This window comes from Miscanthus floridulus, chromosome 2 (genome assembly GCF_019320115.1).
Source record: "Miscanthus floridulus cultivar M001 chromosome 2, ASM1932011v1, whole genome shotgun sequence".
NCBI classification, from domain to species: domain Eukaryota; kingdom Viridiplantae; phylum Streptophyta; class Magnoliopsida; order Poales; family Poaceae; genus Miscanthus; species Miscanthus floridulus.
This window is the reverse complement of record NC_089581.1, coordinates 143,849,763-143,873,710: the sequence shown is the minus strand read 5'-3', so window position 1 is coordinate 143,873,710 and position 23,948 is coordinate 143,849,763. Positions and strand designations below refer to the sequence as shown.

The window sequence follows — 23,948 nt, the reverse complement described above, 5'->3', positions numbered from 1 at the left end:
CCTCTGAACCATACGGATGGTCACGTCAAAGAACCTCTGAACCATACGCGAGATTCAAGTGCTTAAACGTAACAGGCTACTACCTAGGAAATTAACCGACCTAGCAAGGGAAGACACAAAAAATCATAATGCGAGCAAACATAGTGCTCTACAATCATCATGCGAGCAAACATAGTGCTCTAAGTAAAATCATCATATGAGCAAACATAGTGCTCTAAGTCTTCTCTTAACGGTAGCTAAAGTCCTCAGGTAGAACATGCCTTAATCCATGAAGCTTATTTTCTTGAATGGATGGTCACGTCAATGAACCTCTGAACCATACGGATGGTCACGTCAAAGATCCTCTGAACCATACGGATGGTCACATCAAAGAACCTCTGAACCATACATGGGATTCAAGTGCTTAAACGTAACAGGACACTACCTGAGGAATTTACATAGCCTATCAAGAGCAAGACGCGAAAAAAGTTTATATGCATTTTATGATGTCGGGGCCCGCCCCTGATTAATTATTCAAATATGGGACATGCTCCCGACTTCATATTCGGAATGTCATTTACAACATATTTTTATGTTTAACATGCAGGGGGGCTACATCTGTACCATGAGATCAGGAAAAACACGCTCCTGAGAGCTAGTCCAGAAACAACCTGGTTTGATAAAAAAGAACCCCGACAAGGTGCAGTAAGAACCAAGACAAGCGCTTAGAAAGAACCCGGATCGATCAGAAACAACCCCGAAGAGGTGCTGCAAGTACCAAGACAAACTCAGAAAGAACCCAGATTGATAAGAAAACAACCCGGATAAGGGGAGCTACATCTATACCATGAGATCAGGAAAAACACGCTCCTAAGAGCTAGCCCAGAAACAACCTAGTTTGATAAAAAAAGAACCCCGACAAGGTGTGGCAAGAACCAAGACAATCGTTTAGAAAGAACCCGGATCGATCAGAAAACAACCTCGAAGAGGTGCTGCAAGTACCAAGACAAATTCAGAAAGAACCCGGATTGATCAGAAAACAGCTTGGATAAGGTACATACAAGTTCAGAAAGAACCTAGACGAAGTGCAAACAACCTGGAAGAGGTACATCAAGAACCAGAGAAGTCTAGAAACGACCTGGATGAATAAAAACAACTCGGAAGAGCATCACGGCTTAGTCAAACACTAAGCTCGGGGGCTCGGCATTCGCTTCAACTACGCCCGGGGGCTCGAATTCAAGGATGAAAGACCAAGAATACAAGTACTCAAGACTACAACAAAGACAACACATCAAGACCCTTCATCCGATTTCTATTCTAAAGAAAAGTACTCGGAGAAGGCTCGGGGACTGCGGGATACATAACCCCAAATTTTTTTGAAGACAAGAATCTAGACCCTCCAACTTTTGTAAGCAAAAGCAAGAGGCTCGGGGGCTACACTCAGTGAGTGCAATTTTTACGAAAAATTGCACCCACCGAAAAAGAACTCGGAGCAACCAAGAAGACTAAAGGGACCCTCTGGCTTCTTGTCCCAATAAGCAAGAGGCTCGGGGGCTACACTCACTGAGTGCACTTTTGTCCAAAAGTGCACATCAGCCGAAGAAAAGACAAAGAAGACCATCTCAAGGTTTCACTTCAGAAGAACCTGGAACGGATTTACAACAACTCAACGAAGACCAAGAAGAACAAGAAGGCTTCTGAAGCTCATCCATGAAATGCTCGGGGGCTTGTCGATGCGGGACCCATGGGGTTTCCCACGGAGAAGAGAGAAGAAGACCTAGTCCAACTAGGATTCCCTACATGTAATCCTACTAGGACTAGTTACACGTAATCCTACTAGGATCTCTACTTTGTAACCGACTAGGACTCCCGCCTCTCCTGGACTATATAAAGGAGGGCAGGGGTCCCTATATCAACACACACATAACCGACAGAACTCACAACCACAACATACCTCGCAACACAACAAATAGCGTAGGGCGCAATATACTATCCACACCAGACTGGACGTAGGGCGCCGTGACTTTCCGACGTGTCGAACCAGTATAAATCATTGTCTCCCTGCATTTACCATCGAGTTCCTGCAAACGCCGATACCCCTCCGAACAAATCACCGTCCCGGGTACCCCGTGATGGGTTGCCGGTGGTAAAACATCGACAGCGACATCACCATTAGAGGCGTCATCACAAGAACCCTCGTCTTCAGAGCAAACTGAGGTACTTGATTAATGAACTTCACAAGGAGAAGTCAGGTTCAAAGGACTTACAACACCGAACCCTCACTGAAAGAGCTAGCTTGGGGAAGAAGCATTTTTGTGTATTCAGGTAAGTATTCTTTCCCCTTTGTTTTAGTTTTAGTTTCTTTTAATTAGTAAAAAAATGATGAATGAAAACAAAATATAAATTTATCTTTACATTAGTCATTTATAATAATGTGTGATCTAGTAAAATTGAAAACAAAATAAAAAGGTGTGTCTAGTTTGCTTTAATTTGTTTTTAAGAGCTAAATAAAATAAAGAAGACTCAGAATAATCTCTTAAATGGAAATGATGGATAGTTGCTCTGTTGTAATTCCTTTCAAGTACCTAGTTTTCAGCCTTGAATTCTCCCGAGTTTTGGATAAGACTGTTTTGATATAAGGATTTACTTTGAACTTGAAACTCATGGTGGCATATGCTTAATCTAAATCTAGGTAGTTGATGGATATGATATGAGAAAGTCTGAGCTGTTGTTTATCTTGTTCCTAGTGACACTAAAGTTCTGGAGATTTATCTTTGAAAAACATAAAAATGCTACATGTTGAGTTCCTGTATGACATATCTTGTTCCTAGTGACACTAAAGTTCTGGAGAGGTTCTGAGGACATTGCTTGAATTCCCACAAGAGCCATACATGTTATTTAGGCTAGGAAAACTTTCACATATATGATGCTTGCTTTTGCATTGAGTTTTGTCAAGCTTTGTTGACCCTTATAAGAGGTTTGTCATGCTCTTAAAATCAAGATCACATACACATCACCCACATATACACCTACTATTCCTACATTGGGGGTAGGCGTAGAAACATGCCTTCCATCTTGATCCACCAAAAAATGTTCTACTCCTACACTCTGGATGAACACAAAAACATGCTTGTTAAGTTTTCCATCCACCAAATAAATGATCCAAGTTCTTGTTGCTATCTCTCAAAGTTTTGTTGTAGAAAAGAGGCATGGGCTATGTAAAAGTTATTCATATAAAAAAAGAAAAGAGAAAGAAAAGAAAAAAAGGGGGAGTTGAGAAAAAATGGACAAGTGTCCGAGATATTTAAAACAATGGGTACTTAGAAGCTCGCCTGAAAAAAGGAGAAAAAGAGATAAATAAGATAGCCCTAGTTCTCTAGCAAATGTTTTCAAGTTTCAACAGAGAGATGAGTTTTTAAGGAGCAAAGTAGAATTAGGTTAGCCACTATATATATCCACCATATATCCACACGCATGCACATCTTGATTTGATTGTATGACTTAGCTCTCTTTGGATCCGTTGTTTGACTTTACAATATATGCATTGCAAGTATGCTCTAGCTTTCTTCCTACCTATGAACTCCACATAAGCCTTAGTTGTAGGGAGAAAAAGGCATAACATCTTTATTGTCTTGGTGAGGATCCACAAATACCACATATATTAAGAGACTTAAGAGTGTCATACAATGGAATCTCTGAGTTTTATTTTGAATACTTATAAAAACTCCAAAACAATGGTAGAACAAAGAATTTGAGACATAGTGCTTGACTTGATTGTTCTATCTTTCAATTGCTCAAGACCCAAGTGAAGGCCAAGAAGCCCCATGGTTGAAGGTAATATGGGTAAGTTTTAAATTCAGATCAGTTTATTTTAATCCGGAGGAGAATTCTTGATTGAACGCATGTGTACTTTTGAGGCATGAAAGCATAGTAGCAACTCCTGATTCATTGTTTAAGTTTAACTTTGCTCAGGGACTAAGAAAAGGTAAGCTTGGAGGAGCTTGTTGACGGTCATTAATATCAATTATAAACCATCAATATAACCTACACATATACTTAATTCTATCACTAAACATAGGTCTAGGGGTTTAAACTAACAAATTTCATAAGTTTTGGTGAATCTATGTTTTCAGTAGGGTTTATTCAGAAAACCGTCAAGGTGGACCCAAACGTCGAACTTAATTGTGCTTAACCACGACATAAATTAACAACTCTAGAAGACTCCAGAACACTCCAGAAGGCAACCCACTGTAGCAGAGCCCGAGAGGCTGCCAGGTGGGGCCTGTCGGACCCACCACTAGGCTGCCCGACCTATGGGCCCCCCTGGTCAGCCTCTCCTTCGAATGTCAGTTCTCCACTGCCTCCTAGATTGCATCTACGCCGTCCTTTTAAGTCGGTTTGATCCGAGGGTCCAGAATTGATGCTACCCCCTATATATACGGCCCTGTACCCCACTCCGAAGAGCCATCTTGAAACCCTAATCCATATCCTCCTCATCAGGATCAGAGCCAGCAATCAAGAGAAGATTAGTCCTCCATAGGATCTAGTATTATCAATAGAAATAGTGAGATTGAGAGTGAGGGAAGAGTTTGGAGGAGGTGCTAGCCTGTCGGTGCTCTCTCTACGGCTTGTACCTTGGCAGATCTAAGTTTTACTTGAGCTTGCTTCTGAGATTTCTCTGGTAATCAACTTCTGATTTAAGTAAGCATCTTGTTTATATTATTCATCAGGATCACGACTGTTTTGAGTGCTTTATTCTCTTTCTAGGGGGAGTAAAGTATTAATCGTAAGTGTAAGCGTGATGCTTGGACTTGGGTTAATCGTGGATGCACCCTACATTCCGGACCGGTGGTATATCACGAAGTAGCGTTAGAACGCAAGTGTGACACATTCGTTGAGTCCTTTGTAGTCCACCTCCCGTTTCTAGGCCAAGTAGGACCCGGTTGTGATCGAAAGCATCCTCCGCCGGTGTCTTTACTTAAGTAATGTCCCTAGTTGAATAGTAGAAGACATAGCTTATCAAAGTCAGAACAAGAGAACCTTAGTTATCCTCTCTACGCTCCTGTTTATCCTAACCTTGTTGCTACCCTTAGTTAAGTTAGACCGTAGTTAGTCTCATATGTTTTCCTGTGGATACGATACTTCGATACTTCCGGATAAAAGCTACAGCGGTATCCGTGCGCTTGCGGATTTATCTGTGTGCGTTAATAAATACCAACAACTACCAGGTGATTGACAACCAAATTCAACAATATTTAAAATCTAATGCTTACTTTCACAGAAAACTCAACTGCTCGGTTGGTAACGAGTAAGCAAGTTAGATAATCCTACTAATACATCACATAAGAGGCAACCTTCATTATCAGCTACCTGGCTTTTTTAGGCATAACCGAGAGTTATGAATGAAATACTAAGAGTAAAATAGATGGAATATTTAAGATGGTGAAAGTTATTTGCTGCGAAACCAGTGGCCTGTCTAAATATGCAAAAATACCATCGTCAAGATAAACTTAACAAGCCATTCTCACTTATTCCTAAAGGTCTAGCACAAAAATTCTATACAAAGCCCCTTTGTTGCTTATTACTGAATACCTGACCAGGTTTATCAAATCTAAGAAGAAAAGTAGTAATTAACAGTGGAATACGCCTATAGGACATAAGCCTATCCAGAAGAGCAAAGTGTATCCTTCGTTTGGATTTTGGACCAGGAGTAGTATTAGTATAAATTTTATCCAGGGATGTTGCAGACAAAGAATAGCATGTTTAGGTTCAGACTCTCAGTTCACAATTGAACCTCACTGATATGTTCCAGTGGAAGCAACTTACAACAGGTACTGATTAATCATGCAAAAAGAAGGGACATGGCATTGTTCCACTCCCAAACGCATCTCCACTCGAAACCCTGCCCCTGCCTCGGTCTTCTGCCCATTTCCAAACATTGGCGATCTAACATGTCGTTACGCCGGAAGAGATTCATTTCATCACCAGGCCAAATACAACAGCAAGCCACCATGGGGGACGACAGTGGTAGACAAGTGGACGCCTGACATTGGTAACTTGTTCATGATGAACTGCGAACAAAGGCAGAGGAATGTCCACCGAGGAAGAAGGTTCCTCGTCAAGGTCAGTCATGCAAGCTATACCTCGGTAGGGTTCTTGCACAAATCAGAGCATAAAAAATAGGAAAGAGAGTAATGCTACAAATGGAAACGACTAGTTCCCTATCGGATCGGATGGTTTGCATTTGAAACCCGTGATCGTTTGCTGATTAGGGGCACATTCTTTTCCATTGGAGAAGGGACTAAAGACTAAATTTTAGTTCCAATTAGTCCCTTTGAACCAAACACTAGGGACCAAAATAGGGACTTGAGGCTAAAATGTAGTAGTCCTTAGGAGGCTCCTAATTGAGACTAAACAACCCATATTCATCCCTCCTTTTTCTTCCTCGTAGTCTCTCTCCTCTCCTTTAGTCATTAGAAATAAATATCATTTTAGTTTCTATTTTAGTCTCTGATCTCAGACTAAAGAAAAGAACACGTCCTAGCACGTTGCAGCAGCCTTGCAGGGCGCGGGCGATGCCAACGCGGTCGCGGCCCGTGCAGGCGCGAGTGTGCCCGCTGCAGGAGACAGGGAGAAACCGGCGCGGCCACGCGAGAGCGACTCGTGCAGGCACCGCTGTACGTGTAGGCGTGTAGCCCTGTGAGCGAGGCCGGCATGGCCGCATGGGCGCATCTGTGGCGAGGTGGGCTCGGTAGGGATGAGGCCCAAGGGGCTGTCCAAAACATGCAGACACGAAAAACACATGTGTCCTGCCGCGTGCCGATCGACAACCTTGCCGAGTCGACGACCAGGGCGGGCCCGAAATGAGCTGGCAAGGTGTGAAAAGCTTCGAGCAAACTGATGACCGCATGGTGCGGCACCCATGCTCTGTGGTGGGTTCTGTTCTCGTGCCACGGATCTTAGCAGCTGTTTTTTTTAAACTTCATTTCGATATGGTGCGTTCACTCTTGTGACCGGTATAGGGCAGCTGTTTTTTTTAAAAAAAAAGCTCTATTTTTTCCATGCAGTGCGTTCACTCTTGTAGGGCAAGGATAGCCATCGCACGGGTGAGGACGAGGACGAGGACGAGGATCGCGCGGGCGAGGACGGGGACGAGAATGTCAATTATCTTCATCTGACATCGTATCGAAGGGTTTTCTATTTTTTAAAATTTGAGTCTCATCACGCGACAAAATATTCATTGAGCACCATATTTTGTCGCGTGATGAGACTCAAATTTCAAAAAATAGAAAACACTTTGATACGATGTCAGATGAAGATAATTTTTATATGTAAATTGTAGAGCTCAATGAGATCTACAACTTTGTAGTTTTGAGTTTTTTCATTTGAGGACGTTAAGATGCTCAAAAAAATAATTTAAAATTTCGGCGCCTCCCGAAAATAGAAAACCGCTTTTGAAACCGGCCGAGGACCAAATTCGTCCGGTTTTGATAGTTGGAGGGTGTTTCTTGACCGGTTTCATAGTTGAAGGTTGAAAATCGAACTTTGGTGCAAGTTGAGGGTTGTAAAGTGTACTTTACCCAATTTTTTATTTGCTTTTCACCGCTGATTTGCAAATTGTCAGTGATTATATCCATTTTCACTATCCACTTTCACCATAGTCCACAGCCGAGCAAAATCAACAGTGATGGGGTTTGAGACATGACAGTAATGATATATCTATAATAGTGAAACTAAACCTAAAGGAACGGCTCAACTATAAACTAGGGATGGGCTCCTCTCCTTCTTTCCCTCTGGCGGTTTCATTGGAGATAAAGGAGAGGCCTTTAGGCAACGACTACAAGTTGCCCTGATTGCAGCGATAGCTCGGAGTTCTTATTAGTGAGGTTTCTCGAGGGTTTGGAGACGGTGCTGAGAAGACCTCTTTGCACCAGAGGAGAGAAAACACGCGCGCACACACAGGATCCGAATATAATGCCTGATTATAAACATGAATCCTACATGCTCGGATGACAAATGAAGAGAGAGATGAAGTATAGTGTCGATATGGTTGGTGTGAGAATTTGTGGAACGTGGTGGGAAAATGGTCTAAGAAACTTTTAGGAAACACTAGATCGGAAGAGGAGAGAGAGAGAGCAGAGAGAGACCCGCGTTATGTACTTAATCTATAAATCAATTATCATATAAGCTTTGAGCTCGTGCAGAAATTCCTTTGGAATGGGGGCGCAATGCACCCATACAGGACTTATAGAATACGTACTGTAAGCACACGTGAACCACACGAGGTTTTTTATAATTAAGTCGTCGTCAGCAAAGCCATATCGCCATACCTCTATTATTAGTAAGCATCGTCCCCACTCATGTGTTGTTGTTCGATCGCTCTGTATAAATATAGATAGCAATAGAGAGAGTAGAGTAAGCAGTGCATGCAAGTGCAAGCAGCGAGCCAGCTGCTGATCGACGAACTTGCTGCACGACACACACGGTTTCGCTCACGAAATCAGTGGTATGGCTCCGAACACTGTTGCTGCAGCTCCTCCTGCGAGCCTGGAGGAGACCGGCCCTGGGCTGACGGTTGCCACCGCCGGCGCCTTCGAGCCCTGTGCGTGGGGCGACTTCTTCGTCACCTACGCCCCACCCGTCTCACAAGTACGTATGTGTGTATATGTATGTATATATATATATATATATATGTCACTGGGCTTAATACACACAGGAGTCGGAGGAGCGGATGAGAGAGAGGGCGCACCAGCTCAAGGGAGAAGTGCGCCGCCGGATGTTCGACGCTGGCGGCGAGGCTACGGGGAGCGAGGCTGACATGGTGACGCTAGTGGACACGCTCCAACGCCTCGGCATCGACAACCACTTCCGCCAGGAGGTTGACGCCGCGTTAAAACGCATCAACAGCTGCGAGAGTTTGGACGACGGCCTCCAGATCGTTGCTCTTCGCTTTCGTCTACTTAGGCAACATGGCGTCTGGGTCCCTGCAGGTATACGTCGTCGTAATAATACGTATAAATGTGTCGTCTACAGATTCTCGTTCGTTCCATGCCTATGCAGCAAGCGTATATAACACACAAGTACGCTACCTTGACAGATGTATTCGACAGATTCAGAGATGAAAGGACGGGCAGTTTCAGTGAAAGTCTGGCCAGTGATCCGAGGGGCTTACTGAGCCTATACAACGCGGCTCACATGGCAACACCTGGCGAGCAGGCCCTCGACGAAGCCATCTCCTTCTCCAGGCGTCACCTTGCGTCCATGAAAGGCAGGCTCCCGTCGCCACTGGAAGAGCAAGTGTCCCGTGCCCTCGACATCCCTCTCGCACGCCTGCCAAAGCGGCTGGAGACGATGCACTACGTCGTAGAGTATGGCAAAGAAGAGGGGCACGACGCCGTGCTCTTGGAGCTCGCGAGGCTGGACTTTGATTTGCTCAGGTTTCTTCACCTCAGGGAGCTAAAGGACCTGTCATTGTAAGTGTTGACTACGTTTCCTATTATATAATCCTGCCTAATTATTTATGTTGATGATCAGTCAGTCAATTGACCTTTGATTCAATTTTTGCAGGTGGTGGAAGGATCTCTATGGCAATGTGAAACTAAACTACGCCCGAGATCGGCTAGTGGAGAACTACTTCTGGACGTGTGGGGTGTTCCATGAGGAGGAATACTCTCGTGCGCGAATGCTGTTTGCCAAGACATTCGGGTTGCTGTCCTTGATGGATGACACGTACGATGTGTATGCTACATTAGAGGAATGCCATATACTCAACGATGCTATACAGAGGTACATATGTATATACTCCCTCAGCTCTAAATTATAAGACGTTTTGGCATTTCTGTTGCTTTAACCATGTATCTAGACATAATAATGTATATCCAGGTACATAGCAAAATCTATGTATCTAGAAAAGTTAACACATATATTATGTATAATTTGAAATGGAGGGAGTACTATGTATAACAGCACATCAACTCAAGCTGGAGGTTTATGCATGACCTGATTAGGTTCTATATATCTCATTACGTGTGTATTGTCTGCGCGCAGATGGGATGAAACCACTGCTTCCATTCTTCCAGAGTACATGAAAATGTTCTACATCAATCTTGTGAGGAACTTTCAAGAGTTTGAGCATAGTTTGCAGCCAAATGAGAAGTACCGCGTATCCTATGCAAAGCAAGCGGTAAGAAAAGTTATTATACATCGATCAATTAAAGTGTATATTTAAACGTATGGTGTACTTTGTTTTGTTCATATGTACGTTGGTACGAAGCACTAGTGACACATGAATATTAATTTGTTTAATTAATTTCTCGCAGTTTAAACTGTCATCAAAGTACTATCTGGACGAGGCCAAATGGTGCAGTGAGAAATACGCGCCGAGCTTCAAAGAGCACATGGAGGTGTCTGTCATGTCGTCAGGCTTCCCAACACTGGCCGTGGTGCTGCTTATGGGTGCAGGTGACATGGCGACCAGGGAGGCGTTCCAGTGGGCGATCGGCGTCCCGGACGTGGTCACCGCCAGTGGAGAGGTCGCTCGTTTCCTCAACGACATCGCTTCGTACAAGAAGGGGAAGAACAAGAAGGACGTGGCAAGCTCCGTGGAATGCTACGCCAAGGAGCATGGCACGTCAGGGGAGGAGGCGGTGACCGCGATCGCGGGGATGGCGGAGCACGCGTGGAGGACGATTAACCGGTCGTGCATGGAGATGGATAGCGCGCTGTTGCCGGCCGCGCAGCTGGTGGTGAACCTGACCAAGACGCTGGAGGTCATATACCTTGGCGGCAGAGATGCCTACACTTTTGCTGCCGACCTCAAGGATCTCGTCGTCTCCCTCTTTCTCAACGGCCCTACTGTTTGAACTTTTTTTTTTGTTATTGTATCGATCTTGCACTATGTTGTTTTAGTTATTAGGCTAGTTCCAATGAGAGTTTTCTTCCTATTTAATGAGGTGACACATCAGTAAAACTGAATAAAACTATGAGTTTCATTTGGATGAAACCCAGCGTGTACTGTGTTACTAAAACACTTAAAACTGAATAAAACTTCAATGGGTGTACTGTTACCAAAACACTCAAAACTCTAGGTAGCTCCAACAGTATTAAAAAGATCTATAGCTCGTAGAATATTTTATCAATAAAAAGCAGAGAGAATGACAAGCTAGCTCTTCATAAGGAGTTAAGCTCACATACTTTCCTACGATCCATGTGTCTATATTTACATATTTTTCTATATTAGCATGTTAGCTTACACTACGCTAGATTACGATATCACTGCTGGCCTCATCACTGCCGGATTTGTGACAACCAACATTGATATACCTTCACTGTCGGTTATGAGCTTGAAAATGAAAAAATGATTAGGGCTGGGCTAAAACCGGCAGTGAAGGACCACATCACTGCTGGTTTGTGGCTTGCACCGGTAGTGCTTTGGCGGCCACTCCTCACTGTCGGTTTAAGCTAAGAGCCGACCGTGATTGAGCTTTATCACTGTCGGTTCTAGCCAAGAACCGACGGTGATAAGTCAACAATACAAAAAGGCTGCAGCTGTCATCTCCATCCTCCTCTCTCCATCTCGAGAATAGAGGCGCGCGTTTGTACCCTTCCCTCAATTGTTGCGGCTGCTCTTCACCATAAAGCTAGCGCTTAGATTTTGAAGAATGGCTTGATCTTTTTGCTTTAAGGTTAGTAACAAACATCTACTCCTTTGATTTTGTTGCTTAATTAGCTTCGTTTTGATGGCTACATTGCTTGATTCTCATTCTAGTTCTTTCTCCATTCTAGAGAGCATTTTTCCAATTGGACATTTATGCAAGGCTCAAATTATGGTGAATCCATCATCCAAAAGGTTGGTGTCTATGAACACATTTTAATTCCTAGCTAATTATTCTATGGTGGTCAAGATCATCATTGTTAGTATATGATGCTATAATTAGTTCTTAGAAGTAGAGTAGAATAGATGTTTTTCATTATTGTACAATAATTATTTTTACTATGATTTTCAATTTACACGGCCAGGGCTACCAATTTCAATTTTTCAATAATTAGTGTACAATAATATTTTCCAAAAATGGTACTTTCAAGCTACAATTATTGTTCATGAAGCTCGATTTCTTATTAATTCTTTATAATTACTGTCTTAGTATTTTTTTGTGCAGAGATGGATCGAGAGTGGATGCATCTGTCCCGAACGTACAAGCCGTACATGCATGGCGTCAGCCAGTTTATCACCGATGCCAAAGCCCATGCTGGAAATGGAAACCCTGTCTTCTGCCCATGCAAAGATTGTAAGAATCAAAGAAACTTTCGCCAAATTGAGTCTATACGATCGCACTTGATTACAGGGCGTTCATGCCAAACTATACGATATGAACTATGCATGGTGAGGTTAGTGTGAATGTTCTATAGGAAAACGATGATGATGTGGACATACTTGACGTAGCCATCCACGATGCTGACGAGAAACCCGGTGTCAATACGGAACCTATGGCCACAGTTAATAATGTGTTTAGGAACACGCTAGCTGACGACACCGAGGATAACGATGGCATTTCTCAGCTGCTACGTAATGTAGAGACCGGATGTCTTAGTGAAAGACAACTGAGAAAGCTAGAGAAAATAAGACAAGATGGCAAAACATCATTGTATAGGAATTGTCCAATGAGCAAACTGGAAGCCGACATCATCCTGTTAGAGTTCAAATCGGCAAACGGATTAAGTGATAAAGGTTTCGATCAGTTGTTAGGTATAATAAGGAAAATGCTCCTAGAAAAAACCGAGTTGCCAGAAAAGACATACTTGGCCAAGCAAATGATCTACCCCATCAGCCTCGAGGTTGGAAAAATCCACACGTGTTCCAATGATTGCATATTGGACCGTGGAGAAAAATACAAAGACTTGGACAAGTGTCCCAAGCATGAAGCTCCACGGTACAAGGAAGGGCCGTCAGATGAGGGTACCAAGACTAGAGGAGGTCCCATAAATGTCGTTTGGTATTTCCCTATAGCTCCCCGGGTGCATAGGTTGTTTGCATGTACAAAGTCAGCCAAGCTGTTGCGCTGGCATGGCGAAGAGCGTAAGAAAGATACAATGATGAGGCACCCCGCCGATGGGCATGACTGGAGGACTATCAATACTATGTTCTATAAGGACATTGGTGGAGAGGTAAGGCATATTTGGTCTGCTTTGAGCACAGATGAGATGAATCCTTTCGACCAGGTTAGAAGCAATCATAGCACCTGGCCAGTGATGCTCTGTATATACAACCTTCCACCTTGGGTCTGTATGAAGCGGTCGTATATCCGGATGCCACTACTGATCCAAGGGCCAAGACAACCTGGGAATGACATCGATGTGTTTCTGGAACCAGTGATCAATGAACTAGTGGAGATGTTTGAAAAGGGTGTGCCGGATATTTGGGACGAGTACAAAAAGGAACATGTCGAGGTTCGTTGTCCGGAGAGAAGACAAAAGGCTATACTGGATGTGTCGATTGCTTGGATGACACCGATGCGGTAAATCTACCAAATAACTCAAAGATAGTTTATATGGGACACCGTAGGTTCCTACCTAAGGATCACCCTTACCGTAGGAACAGAAAAGATTTCAACGGTACTATTGAGAAACGCTTAGCTCCAAAATATCGAGACGGGCCTGCAATACTTCGAGAACTCAACAAACTAGAGGTTGTCCTTGGGAAGGGGGACAATGCAGTAGCAGCGCCTGATGGGAGCGTTTGGAAGAAAAAAATGGTTTTTTGGAAACTACCTTACTAGCCATTTCTAAGTGTATGCCACTGTCTTGATCCCATGCACATCATTAAAAACGTGTGCGCTAACACTCTTAACACCTTGATGGACACCGAGGGGACATCGAAGGATTCACTAGCCACACGCCTGGACATGCAACACTTGGGAATTAGGAAGGAGCTGCATCCCGTGGAGCTAGAGAATGGCCAGTTTGAACTACCGGTTGCGCATGGACATTGAAGAAGGAAGAAAAAGCGTGCGCTTATTTCTTTCTTCAATGAACTCAAAGCCCCGACGGGCTACTGTGCGAACCCAAAGAGGCCAGTGAACATGAGAGAACTCAAGTTCAACTATGGCCCTATGAAGGCCCATGACTGTCATGTAATTATGACTTAGCTGCTCCCTGTTGCCCTGTGTGGTATCCTCACCCCAAAGGTCCACGCCCCAATCATAAAGCTTTGCTCGTTCTTCAACGCGATCTCAAAAAAGGTCATTGATGTGTCCATGCTAGAGCAGCTGCAGCAGGACATAGCCGAAACTCTCGTTAGGCTTGAGATGTATTTCCCGTCGACTTACTTTGATATCTCATTGCATCTGCTCATTCATCTTGTTGACCAAATTAGAGCCCTTGGTCCATTGTACCTGCATCAGATGTTCCCTTTCGAAAGATTGATGAAAGTTTTTAGGAGGTATGTTAGGAATAGATTCAGGCCAGAAGGGGGCATGGTTGAAGGATAGTCAACGAAGGAGTCCATTGAGTTCTACACATATTATCTGGACATCAAAAGGGTCGGAGTTCTAGAATCTCGTCACGAGGGAAGACTACGTGGCAAAGGAACGATCGAAGAGAAATATATTACAGTAGATGACCCTGTTTCTTTCAGATAGGCATAGTTCACTGTTCTCCAGCAAGCCGAGGGTGTGATGCCATACATTAATGAGCACAGGCAATTGCTGCAAACTCTGTATCCGAGTAGGTCACAGGCTTGGCTAGATAAAAAACATAAGGAGGAATTTGTCAACTGGTTGCGACATCGCTTGCTTGGAATAAAGTTGGGTAATCAACTGGATACCTTAGCCAAGGGACCTTCGAGTACATATCTTAAGTACCAAGGGTATGAGATCAATGGATTAACATTTTACACAAAAAAAGTAAGATGGAAAGAGCACATACCAAAATTGTGTTGTTCGTTTTGATGCTCACAACGAAAACAACAACATGCAGGCGACATACTATGGTTTCATAGAGGAGATATGGGAGCTAGCCTATGGTTCGTTGAAGGCAGCTCTTTTTCGCTGCCAGTGGGTCTGGCTCGAGGAAATCAACATTGACAGCAAAGGGTTCACTACCGTTGATCTCACTAAGACCGCATACAAAGACGACCCCATCGTCCTTACAAGAGATGTTATGCAAGTCTTCTATGCAAGGGACAACAAGACAAAAGAAAGGCTAAAAGTAGTCCTAGAAGGGAAAAGGAAGATTGTCGATGTTGATGGAGTGACAGATGAAGAAGACTACAGGGGCTATCAGGAAATGCCTCCATTCGGGGCGAACGTACCCCTACCTATCCTTCAAGAGGGTGACGAACCTGCATATGTATGGCTTGATCACAATGAGGCCCTTATTGTTGATGTACTGTCGGTGCAGAAAGTGACCAACTAGTAAATATTTATAGTTTTGCTATACGTTGTGATCGGAGGTGGCCTAGCACTCAATGACACAGGATTTATACTGGTTCAGGCAATGTGCCCTACGTCCAGTCGGGGTCGGTTGGTGACTTTATTCCTGAGCCCAGGTGCTCGAAGTCTGTAGTGGGGTTACAAACAAGAGAGAGAGATGAGGTGTTAAGTCGGTCTGGTCGGATGGGCCGAGATTGACAGGAGCTATGCTTATGAATGAAGTGTCCTAGCGTGCGCTTGAGGGGTTGCGAGCTATTGATCTAATGAACCTGAACTTGAAGAAGTCGACTTGGGTTTCCCCCTTCTATTTGGAGGGAGCACATCCCCTTTTATAGAAGAAGGGGATGGCCTTACAAGTGAGAGGGAGAATGAGTATGGACGTTTCTAAGCCTTGTTGCCCACACCGACGGGGATAGGATAATGGTGGGCGCCCTCAATACTATTGATGTCACTGTAGAATGTCAAGTACATGTGGGAGGTTGAGCTACTTTCTTCAAGACTGGAGGACATCGGTACCTATAAAAATGTTGTCTCGCCGACTGGAGGCATGACTTTACCACATTCACCTGGTACGGTGAATTCCGGCGCCCACAATACTGTTGATGCCTAGAGGCACGTGGGGGGTCTTACCGTACGGGTGTTTTAACAGGTGCCTACAATACTGTAGAGATAATTGTTGGCGCCTACAATACTGTTTGTGGCAGAGTGGCTGTAAAGTACTATTCCATAGGGTATGGTCCCTGGTGCCGTGGTTTGACTTGCGAGCCCCATCTCGCCTTCCTTCATACGCCTCCTGGTTCCATCCGAGCGGGCATCCCCGGTCGGATGGCCCCAGTCGGTTCTGGCGTGCCAGTCGGAGAATAGCGATGGGCAGGGTTTTCTATGAACCCCGGTCGGAGACACGGGGTCGAAGTCGGAGGTGGTCCTCGGGTCAGGCTTTCTGAGTGGAGGCCGTGCAAAGGCAGTCGGGGCCTGACGCTAGCGCCCCGATCGGAGAGGCCGTTCGGAGTTGGCCTGAGCCTAAGCTAGTACTCCAGTCGGAAAGATGGGCTAAAGGGGCCAGGGCCTGAAGCGAGTGCTCCGGTCTATTGAGTTTAGTCACTTGGGCCGGTCCAGAAGAAGAAAAGGCCGTCCTCCTGGGGCGAGCCCTGGTGTGGAAGCCAATCCCTGAGGGACCCCGGGTTTATGAACCCAACAGGAGCCCCCGAGCCCTAGGCGATTCGAGCAGAATTGTCTGGGGGATTTTTGTCTTGTCGGCGGGTGCGCGCGAGCGCACCTGCGGGTGTAGCCCCCGAGCCCCTGGGCGATTCATGCCGAACTGGCTGGGGGGTGCTTCTGAGTTTGTCAACGGGGGATGTTTTTCTATTTTGTCGGCGGATGCGCACGAGCGCACCCGCGAGTGTAGCCCCCGAGCCCTAGGCGGTTCGGGCCGAACCGGCTAGGGGTGTTGTCTCAGCAGGCGTGTATGCGTGTTTTTAGTTTGAGACAGAATTTTGTTTAAGCACAGTGTCGTTGCACGTTGTGGGATCGGGTGAGTCAGAGTCATGAACGGACCCTGGCATCGGTGCACGCCGTGGGTGGAGATAGCTCGGTTTGGTTGTGTCAGAGCTCACTGATCTTTTGGCGTCGATGCACGCTGTGGGATCAGGTGAGGTGGAGTTATGAACAGACCCTGGCGTCAGTGCACGTCGTGGATCGAGAGAGTTAGTTTAGTTAGTTCAGGAAGCCATTACGTGAGTTTAGGAGTCGTGGTCCCAGGAGCCGTAGCCGGATGTCGTCGATCCTGTCAACGTGAGTTTAGGAGTCGTGGTCCCAAGAGCCGTAGTCGGATGTCGCCTATCCCATCGACGTGAGTTCAGAGTCGCGGTCCCAAGAGCCATAGTCGGATGTCGCCGATCCTGTCGACGCGAGTTTGAAGTCACGGTCCCTTGGCATTTGAGCCCCCGAGCCTTGTCGGGCCTTCGTGGGGGTTGGTGTGAGTTGTTTTGCGCTACCCCATCTGGTTCCTCACAACTGGAGGGGCTGAGTTTCGTCGCCTGTCCCGATCGCTTGGGCTCGAAGACTAGCTCGGTGAGCTCGCTAACGGGTGTGATCGAGTGGAATCTGGGTACGTCATTCGTGATGGGGTCGGCATAGCCCTCTTGTGGCATTCCACTACTCCTTTACCTACAGCCCAGCAGATGCCTAGGTCATTCCGGAGACCAACCCGGGTGGCCTAATGGCCTCCCCTTGATGGAGATTCTGTGGGCTTGGTGAGAGGTTCAGGATCAAATGAGAAGGTTGAGATGACCTGGTTTGCCAGACCGGGCGAAGGTCGCACGGTGCTCATCTATGGTTTTCTCCCCTGGCTCTGTTTTGGTTGCTCATATCGAATGAGGCAAGCCGCCACTTCGTGGCGCAACACGGAGCATTCTGGTGCATTTTGCTGCACGTGCGATGCTTAGTTCCCGAGCCCCCGGGCGGTTTATGCCCTAACAGTCTGGGGGGTTCAGGCGTATGGTATGAAATGCGCGTATGGATGTATGAAATGATTATAAAGAAATAGAGGGGGTTTTACAATGTTTACCTTTGATAGTTTTGAGTGACAGGGCTCGGAGAGCTTCAGTCGGAAATGTCCGACCGGGACCCGAGCTCGTCATTTAGGACGGAGTCGGCGTGGCCCGCATGGGGCGTCCCTTCGCTTCCTACCTGTGTCCCGGTGCTTATCCTAAGTGAATCGATCGATTTAGGAGGCCGGTTGATCTCTCTTGGCGGAGATTTCGCTGTTGGATCTCTCTAGGTCTGGCCTGGACGACTAGAGTGATGGGGTTCAGAGAGCTCTAGTCGAAGACGTCCGACCGGGACCTATGCTTGTCAATCATGGGTTAGCCCTTGTGTGAATAGTTTTGTTTTAATGAACACATGCTTACCTTGGTGACCTGAGAGATGGGGTTCGGATAGCTTCAGTTTGGAGATGTCCGACTAGGACCTGTATCTCAGGTGCTTATCCTGAGTGAAACGATTGACTCAGGAGGCCGACTGATTTCTCCTGGTAGAGATTTCGCTGTTCGATCTCTCTAGGTCTGGCCTACGGAGACAGGGAGTCATCCACGTGTGGTGGCGCATCAGTTTTCGTGCCCGATGTGCGGTAGTGGTTGGTCGTGCGATAGTGGTGGGCCATGTCCCGGTCATGTCCCGCCTAATCAGGAGTCGTTTTGTCGTGTTGGGCACGTCCCGTCGGTCAGGGGGTGTCCCATTTGCATTAAATGGAAAAGAGAGAGAGAGAGAGTTTCTCGCCCCGTCGCTTTGCCTTCCTGATCGGCACATCCTTTCCTAACCACTGCTCCCCCTCCTTTAAGTAGGAGAGAAGAGAGAGGGTGTTCACATCCTTCTTTTGCCTGTTCGTCGCCTGCTGCCGCCGCCTTTCTTTTTCCTCTTCGTCGAGAGCATCCAGGAGAGCTACGGAGGTTTCTAGGAAAGGAAGGGGGAGAGAGCAAGGGGGAAGAGGAGAACTCACTGATCCTTTTTGCAAGCCGGAGCAAGATGTCGGACTGGAGGTCATCTACCATGAGGAAGTCGGTGCTGGAGTCTTTCGTTAAGAAGGGTTTTCTACCGCCGTAGGAGGTGGCACACTGGAGGGTCCCTAGAGAAGAGGAGTTCCCGCGACCTCGTCCCAGTGAGGTAGTGTCCTTCCTTACCTTCCATGAGCGCAGACTAGGATACCCTGCGCACTGGTTCCTGCGCGGGCTCCTTAATGAGTGGGATTTGGAGCTGCAACACCTCAATCCGATGGGGGTGCTGCATATCGCCGGTTTCATCACCGTCTGCGAGGCTTTCCTCGGGATGGAGCCGCACGTGGATCTCTTTCGATGGTTCTTCTCTAGGAGGACCTTAACGGCGGGGAGCTCGGTTGAGGTCACGCCAGTGGGGGGTTTCGCCCTTCAGAGGAAGCCGAGCGTAGGAGGTTCGTACCCCGCGTACACCCCTTGTAGTTCCAACTGGGGGTGGCACGGGGAGTGATTCTACATCAGGAACCCAGAGGCTACGCCGTTCCCGGTGTTTACCGGCAGGTGGCTAGAGGAGCGGGAAAGCTGGTCATGGGCTTGTGGCCGTAAGGAGAGGCACAAGGTGGAGGCCATCGAAGAGGAGCTCTAGAAGCTCATGAGGCGCGGCTTTGATGGAGTGCGAGTGTTCTACACCCTCTACCACCGCCGGATTGCGCCGTTGGCGGAGAGGACGCAGCCGATGTGGGAGTACGACGGACGGTTGGACCCGAACCATGCGTCACCAGAGGAGTTGCCGGACGACGAGGTCTGGAGTCGCGTCGGCCGGGTGCTGCAGCTGAGGCCCAGGGAGACGGTCGTAGGAAAACCCATACCGCTCAATGCCTCGATCACGTCCACATTGGTGCGTTCCCTTGTTTTGTTCATGCTTCTTCTCGCATCGCCCGGACCGGTGCCGACGCATGACTCACAGCGGGGGGGGGGGGGGGGGGGGGGGGGAGGACCTGCCTGCTGTGGGCATAGTCGAGCATGCCGGGTGATCTGAGGGGCGGACCGGAGCACGTGTGCCACGTGAGTCGTAGTCAGAGGATATTGCGCCTGTTGCTCTGGTCGAGGATTCCCGAGCTGGTGGTCAGGAGGACCCGCAGGTCGGGCAGGAGCTAGTAGGGACAACTTTGCCCCCTGCCAAAGTAAAGGAGCATGGGTTGCGGTCCAGGAGCGGTCCTCGATGCGTAGGCGCATCGAGGTCGGGGTCATCCTTTAGAGTTGTGCCGCTCGCCACCCGGTATGTCTTTCTCTGTTTCCTTTTGGTTTTTTGCTGGTTGAGCTTTTTGTTGGAGTGTAACTGACCCATACCTTCCATCAGTGGCTTGGGGATGCTGTGGATGAGTATTGCCCCGACTGCCGTGCAGGAGACCTAGAAGCCCGTTCTACAGCGTGTCATGGCGACAAGACCTTCCATTCTAGGGATGGTGCCCTCCGGTTCGGCTGTTGATGAGGCGGCGGCTGTGGCATCGGTGTTAGCGACGATCCTGATGCTGATGGCGACGGTGGCATCAGAGGTGACTCTCACGGCAGAGGCAAGGGATACCAAGCTTCCTGCCTTGCCGGGTAGAGGGTCGCGTGGCTCGCCCTTGCCGTTGGAGCCGAAGGCGCCGGGGGAAGACGTGGCCGGGACAGGGTCGGGAAGCCTGGCGGTGGCCCAGGCCAACGAGGTGGTGGAGATCCCATCTGATGATGAGGCAGATGTCCCGGCGGAGCCATCGGTGCCGTTGCGGCAACCAACTAGTGATGTCACGACGGAGCCGTTGGTGCCGTCGCGGGGCCTGGCTATGGTCCAATCGGTGGCTAGGACCTCTGGCAGGCCGGTGGTGTCGCCGCGGGACCTGGCAGTGGAACGATTGGAGGCTAGGCCCTCCGGCGAGGTGCCGGAGGGTGACCTAGAGTGGCCCTACCCTGAGCACCTAGCGAACACGCGGTTCGTCCTCTGGGACTCCCGGGAGCATCAGCTTTGGGACATCTTTGGGGGGCAAGGGCACGTCGCGGTATCAGAACTCACCAAGCTGACCGCGTAGCTTGAAAGCACCTGGAAGCAGGCTCTATTTGCCTGGTAGTTGGTTGAGGGCGACATGCAGCTCGTGGCGGAGGTGAGTTTCTGGTGCTTGTCCTTTACCCTTTGGACCCATTGTCGGTTGTTTTTAGCGTGCTTGCCTTTTGTAGGAAATAAGGAAGACGTCGTCCCGCAAGTCCCACTTCCTCCGGTCGGAGTATGCCCAGATGGCCGAGCTTGAGCATCAGGTGGAGTCTACTTGCCGTGAGGACTGGGACCGGACGGTCGAGGCGGCCATGGCAAGGGCAGAGGGGCAGCGTGCGAAGGAGCGGGCACTGTGGCCGAGCAAGGGCTCGAGGCGGCAAGGGCCCGCTAGGCGGAGACTAAGGCAGAGTTGTGGGCGTCCCTAGCGAACACTGAGGTGGTGCTTCAGGAGGCTTTGGCAGCCCTTGATCCAGAGCACGCCGCCCTGGAGTCGGCGGAGAAGGCCCTGGAGGTGGAGCGGAGGGCCCGGTCAGAGGCAGATCTAGAGGTGCTCGTGCTCTAGGGCTGGGTGATGGAGACGGAGGACGCGAGTGCCCGGCTGCATGAGCAGGTGGCCCAGCTGCATGAGCAGGTGGCTCGACAAGCGGAGGATCTCTCCACCCATGAGGCTTCTCATGCCGGTACATACCCTTTTTGTTTTTTGTTGTGTTGGCTTTTCCCTTAGCCTGTTTCTGAGCTCGTTGCTCTTTTCGTAGAGCTGGGTGCAAAAGCGGAGGTGCTGGAGCGGGACCTGGGGATGACCAAGGCGACGCTTGGCCAGAATACGGAGGAGCTGGCCAAGTCCCATGAGGAGCGTCGTGCTCTTGAGGGGGATCTTGACCAGATTTGCAACGTTGCCTAGCACGTCGTTTCGGAGATCTTTGGGTCGGCGCCGAGCACCAGTGCACCCACTATCCAGCTGGCAGAGGTCCCGGGGGAGGTCCGAGATCTTATTAGGTCCGGGCTGTTCTACAGAGCATCGGGGGTGCTGACCGCGATGGGGACACACCATCCGCACCTAGACTTTGCCACCATCTGTAGCAGATACGCTGAAGGCATGAGCATGGTGGACATCCAGTCCATTGGGGAGAGCTTGCTACCATACGCGTGGTCGGTGGCAGACCAAGTCTCCACCGAGTGGGTAATGGACATCCGCCGTGAAGACCTGGCCAGAAGCGCGCGTGGAGAGGATGCTGCAGAGCTCTTGGATGGCGAGGAGCCTGGGTTGGAGGTGAATGTTGCCCCGATCTTGGCCGAGCCGGATGCCGTGCCGTCGGGAAGTGAGCAGCTCGCGCCTTCGTCGATTGCACCATCGTCGAATGTCGCCGGGCCAGCCCAGTAGCATGTAAAAATAATAGTAGTTTAGTGGAAGTAGATAGTTTTAAGTTTGTGAGGGAAGCCCCTGTATAAAATGTTCGTGTGCTTAACAGTTATAATGGTATTTTGTTTTCTGCGACGGAGTCACTCCGTTCGAGGAAGCTTGTTCCCCTTCGTTCCTTAGTTTTTCCCTTAGCATAATTTTGTTTTTTAGTTCTTTCTTTCTCGTACCTACCCGTTTGTTCCATAGATTGAGACCTTGTGAGCCTGGGCATGGCCCGCGAGGCTCAGCTGTTCGTAACCGTAGGAAAGAGCGAGGTGCGATCAGTCGGAATTTTTAAAGCAAAGCTACGTAAGGTAAATTAAAGGAATGAACTACCCCTTCGTTAGGGTAGGAAGGAATTTCTCGATACATCAGTAACCAAAACAGAGAGGTAGTAGTGCCCCCTAGTGGAGCCCCCGAGCGCCCCGAGCCAAAAAACGTTCGGGTCGGGGTGCTCTTACAGGAGCATACGTTAAGTAAATATTGGTAAGACTAAAACTTAGGAGAAAAGAAAATGACCTAGCTATTCCAAGGTGCTTGGTGAGAGCGTCGTCGTCGTTATCCTTCAGTCGGTAGGCGCCCGGTTGAATCACTTTAGTCATCTGGATCCTTGTTCGCTGCGCCCCCTTCTTCTTTTTCTTGTCCTGCCAGCCTTCCTCAGCAGGCGCTTGAGGAGCAGGCAATCCTTGTAGAGGTGGTTCATGGGGTAGTCGTGGTTGGTGCATGGACTCTCCATGAGCTCGTGGAAGTGGCCGAAGCGCCTTGCTAGGGCGGCGTGCCCGCATGATCAGCCGTGGCGACCAATGCAGAGTTGGCCGGTTGACGGTGATTCTTTCAATTCTTTTTTCCCCTCTGAGTGGAGGGGCCCTCGTCTTGATCCTGGTGCTTGGCCTTTCCTTTGCCATGGACTCCATTGAAGCGCGGTGGGAACGACGCTTGATGGAGGTGTTGGGCGAAGGTCAGTGGCCCCAGGCTGTCAGGGCTAGGACTCCGGTCGACGCCGCGTGTGCCTTGACTCGGTCCGAGGCATGCGTAGACGGGCAGTCGGCACGGAGCGGTCATCAAGTCAAGACGAGGTGCCGTTGCGGCTTCCTATGCCACACTTGGTGGTTGTGACGGTGATAGGGCGTAGTGCCCCATCTGCTGCGTCTCCGTTCCCTGGATGGGGAGCGAGGTCGTGAGTCAGCGTCGCGATACAGAGCTGTCCGCTTGTTGAACGGCGGTGATCTCCACCAGCGCCTGGAGGTTCCAGTGGATCACCTGTTCGTGAGGGTCATTCGGCTCAAACAAGCTGTGCAGGAGCATTGCCGCCGCGGCAATGTTCTGGCTAGCCCGAGCGAACTATGGGGGATCGGTTCCCCTATACGGGGTGTTGCGCTGGACCCCACAGGTGCGACCCTAGGCGCCATTCACCGGTCTATGCACGCGGGGCGCAGCATGGTGCGCCGAGCACGCTGGTGCAGTTGGTGGCCAATGCGGCCACTGTCGTTGTAGATCCTCCCCGTGCTCGCGCGTAAGCTCGGGGGTCTCCGCATGAGGGCCCGAAGGGGTGCGAGTCCGTGCGGACTCCGTTACCCCTGGTGGCCATTCCGGAGCGTCCATCATAGCGCACTCGCGGGATGGAC

At 48.6% G+C, this 23,948-nt stretch overlaps 1 protein-coding gene across 1 annotated transcript; it reads left to right on the top strand.

Annotated features, from left to right (window-relative positions):
* The first annotated feature begins 8,412 nt into the window (after nt 1–8,412).
* Nucleotides 8,413–10,970, top strand: LOC136539949 (eudesmanediol synthase-like). Its single transcript, XM_066531934.1, has 6 exons — nt 8,413–8,628; nt 8,696–8,969; nt 9,077–9,452; nt 9,547–9,765; nt 10,027–10,162; nt 10,299–10,970. Exons 1-6 carry the CDS (start codon nt 8,488–8,490, stop codon nt 10,839–10,841), a joined length of 1,689 nt encoding a protein of 562 aa, XP_066388031.1. The 5' UTR covers nt 8,413–8,487; the 3' UTR covers nt 10,842–10,970.
* The last annotated feature ends 12,978 nt before the right edge of the window (nt 10,971–23,948 follow it).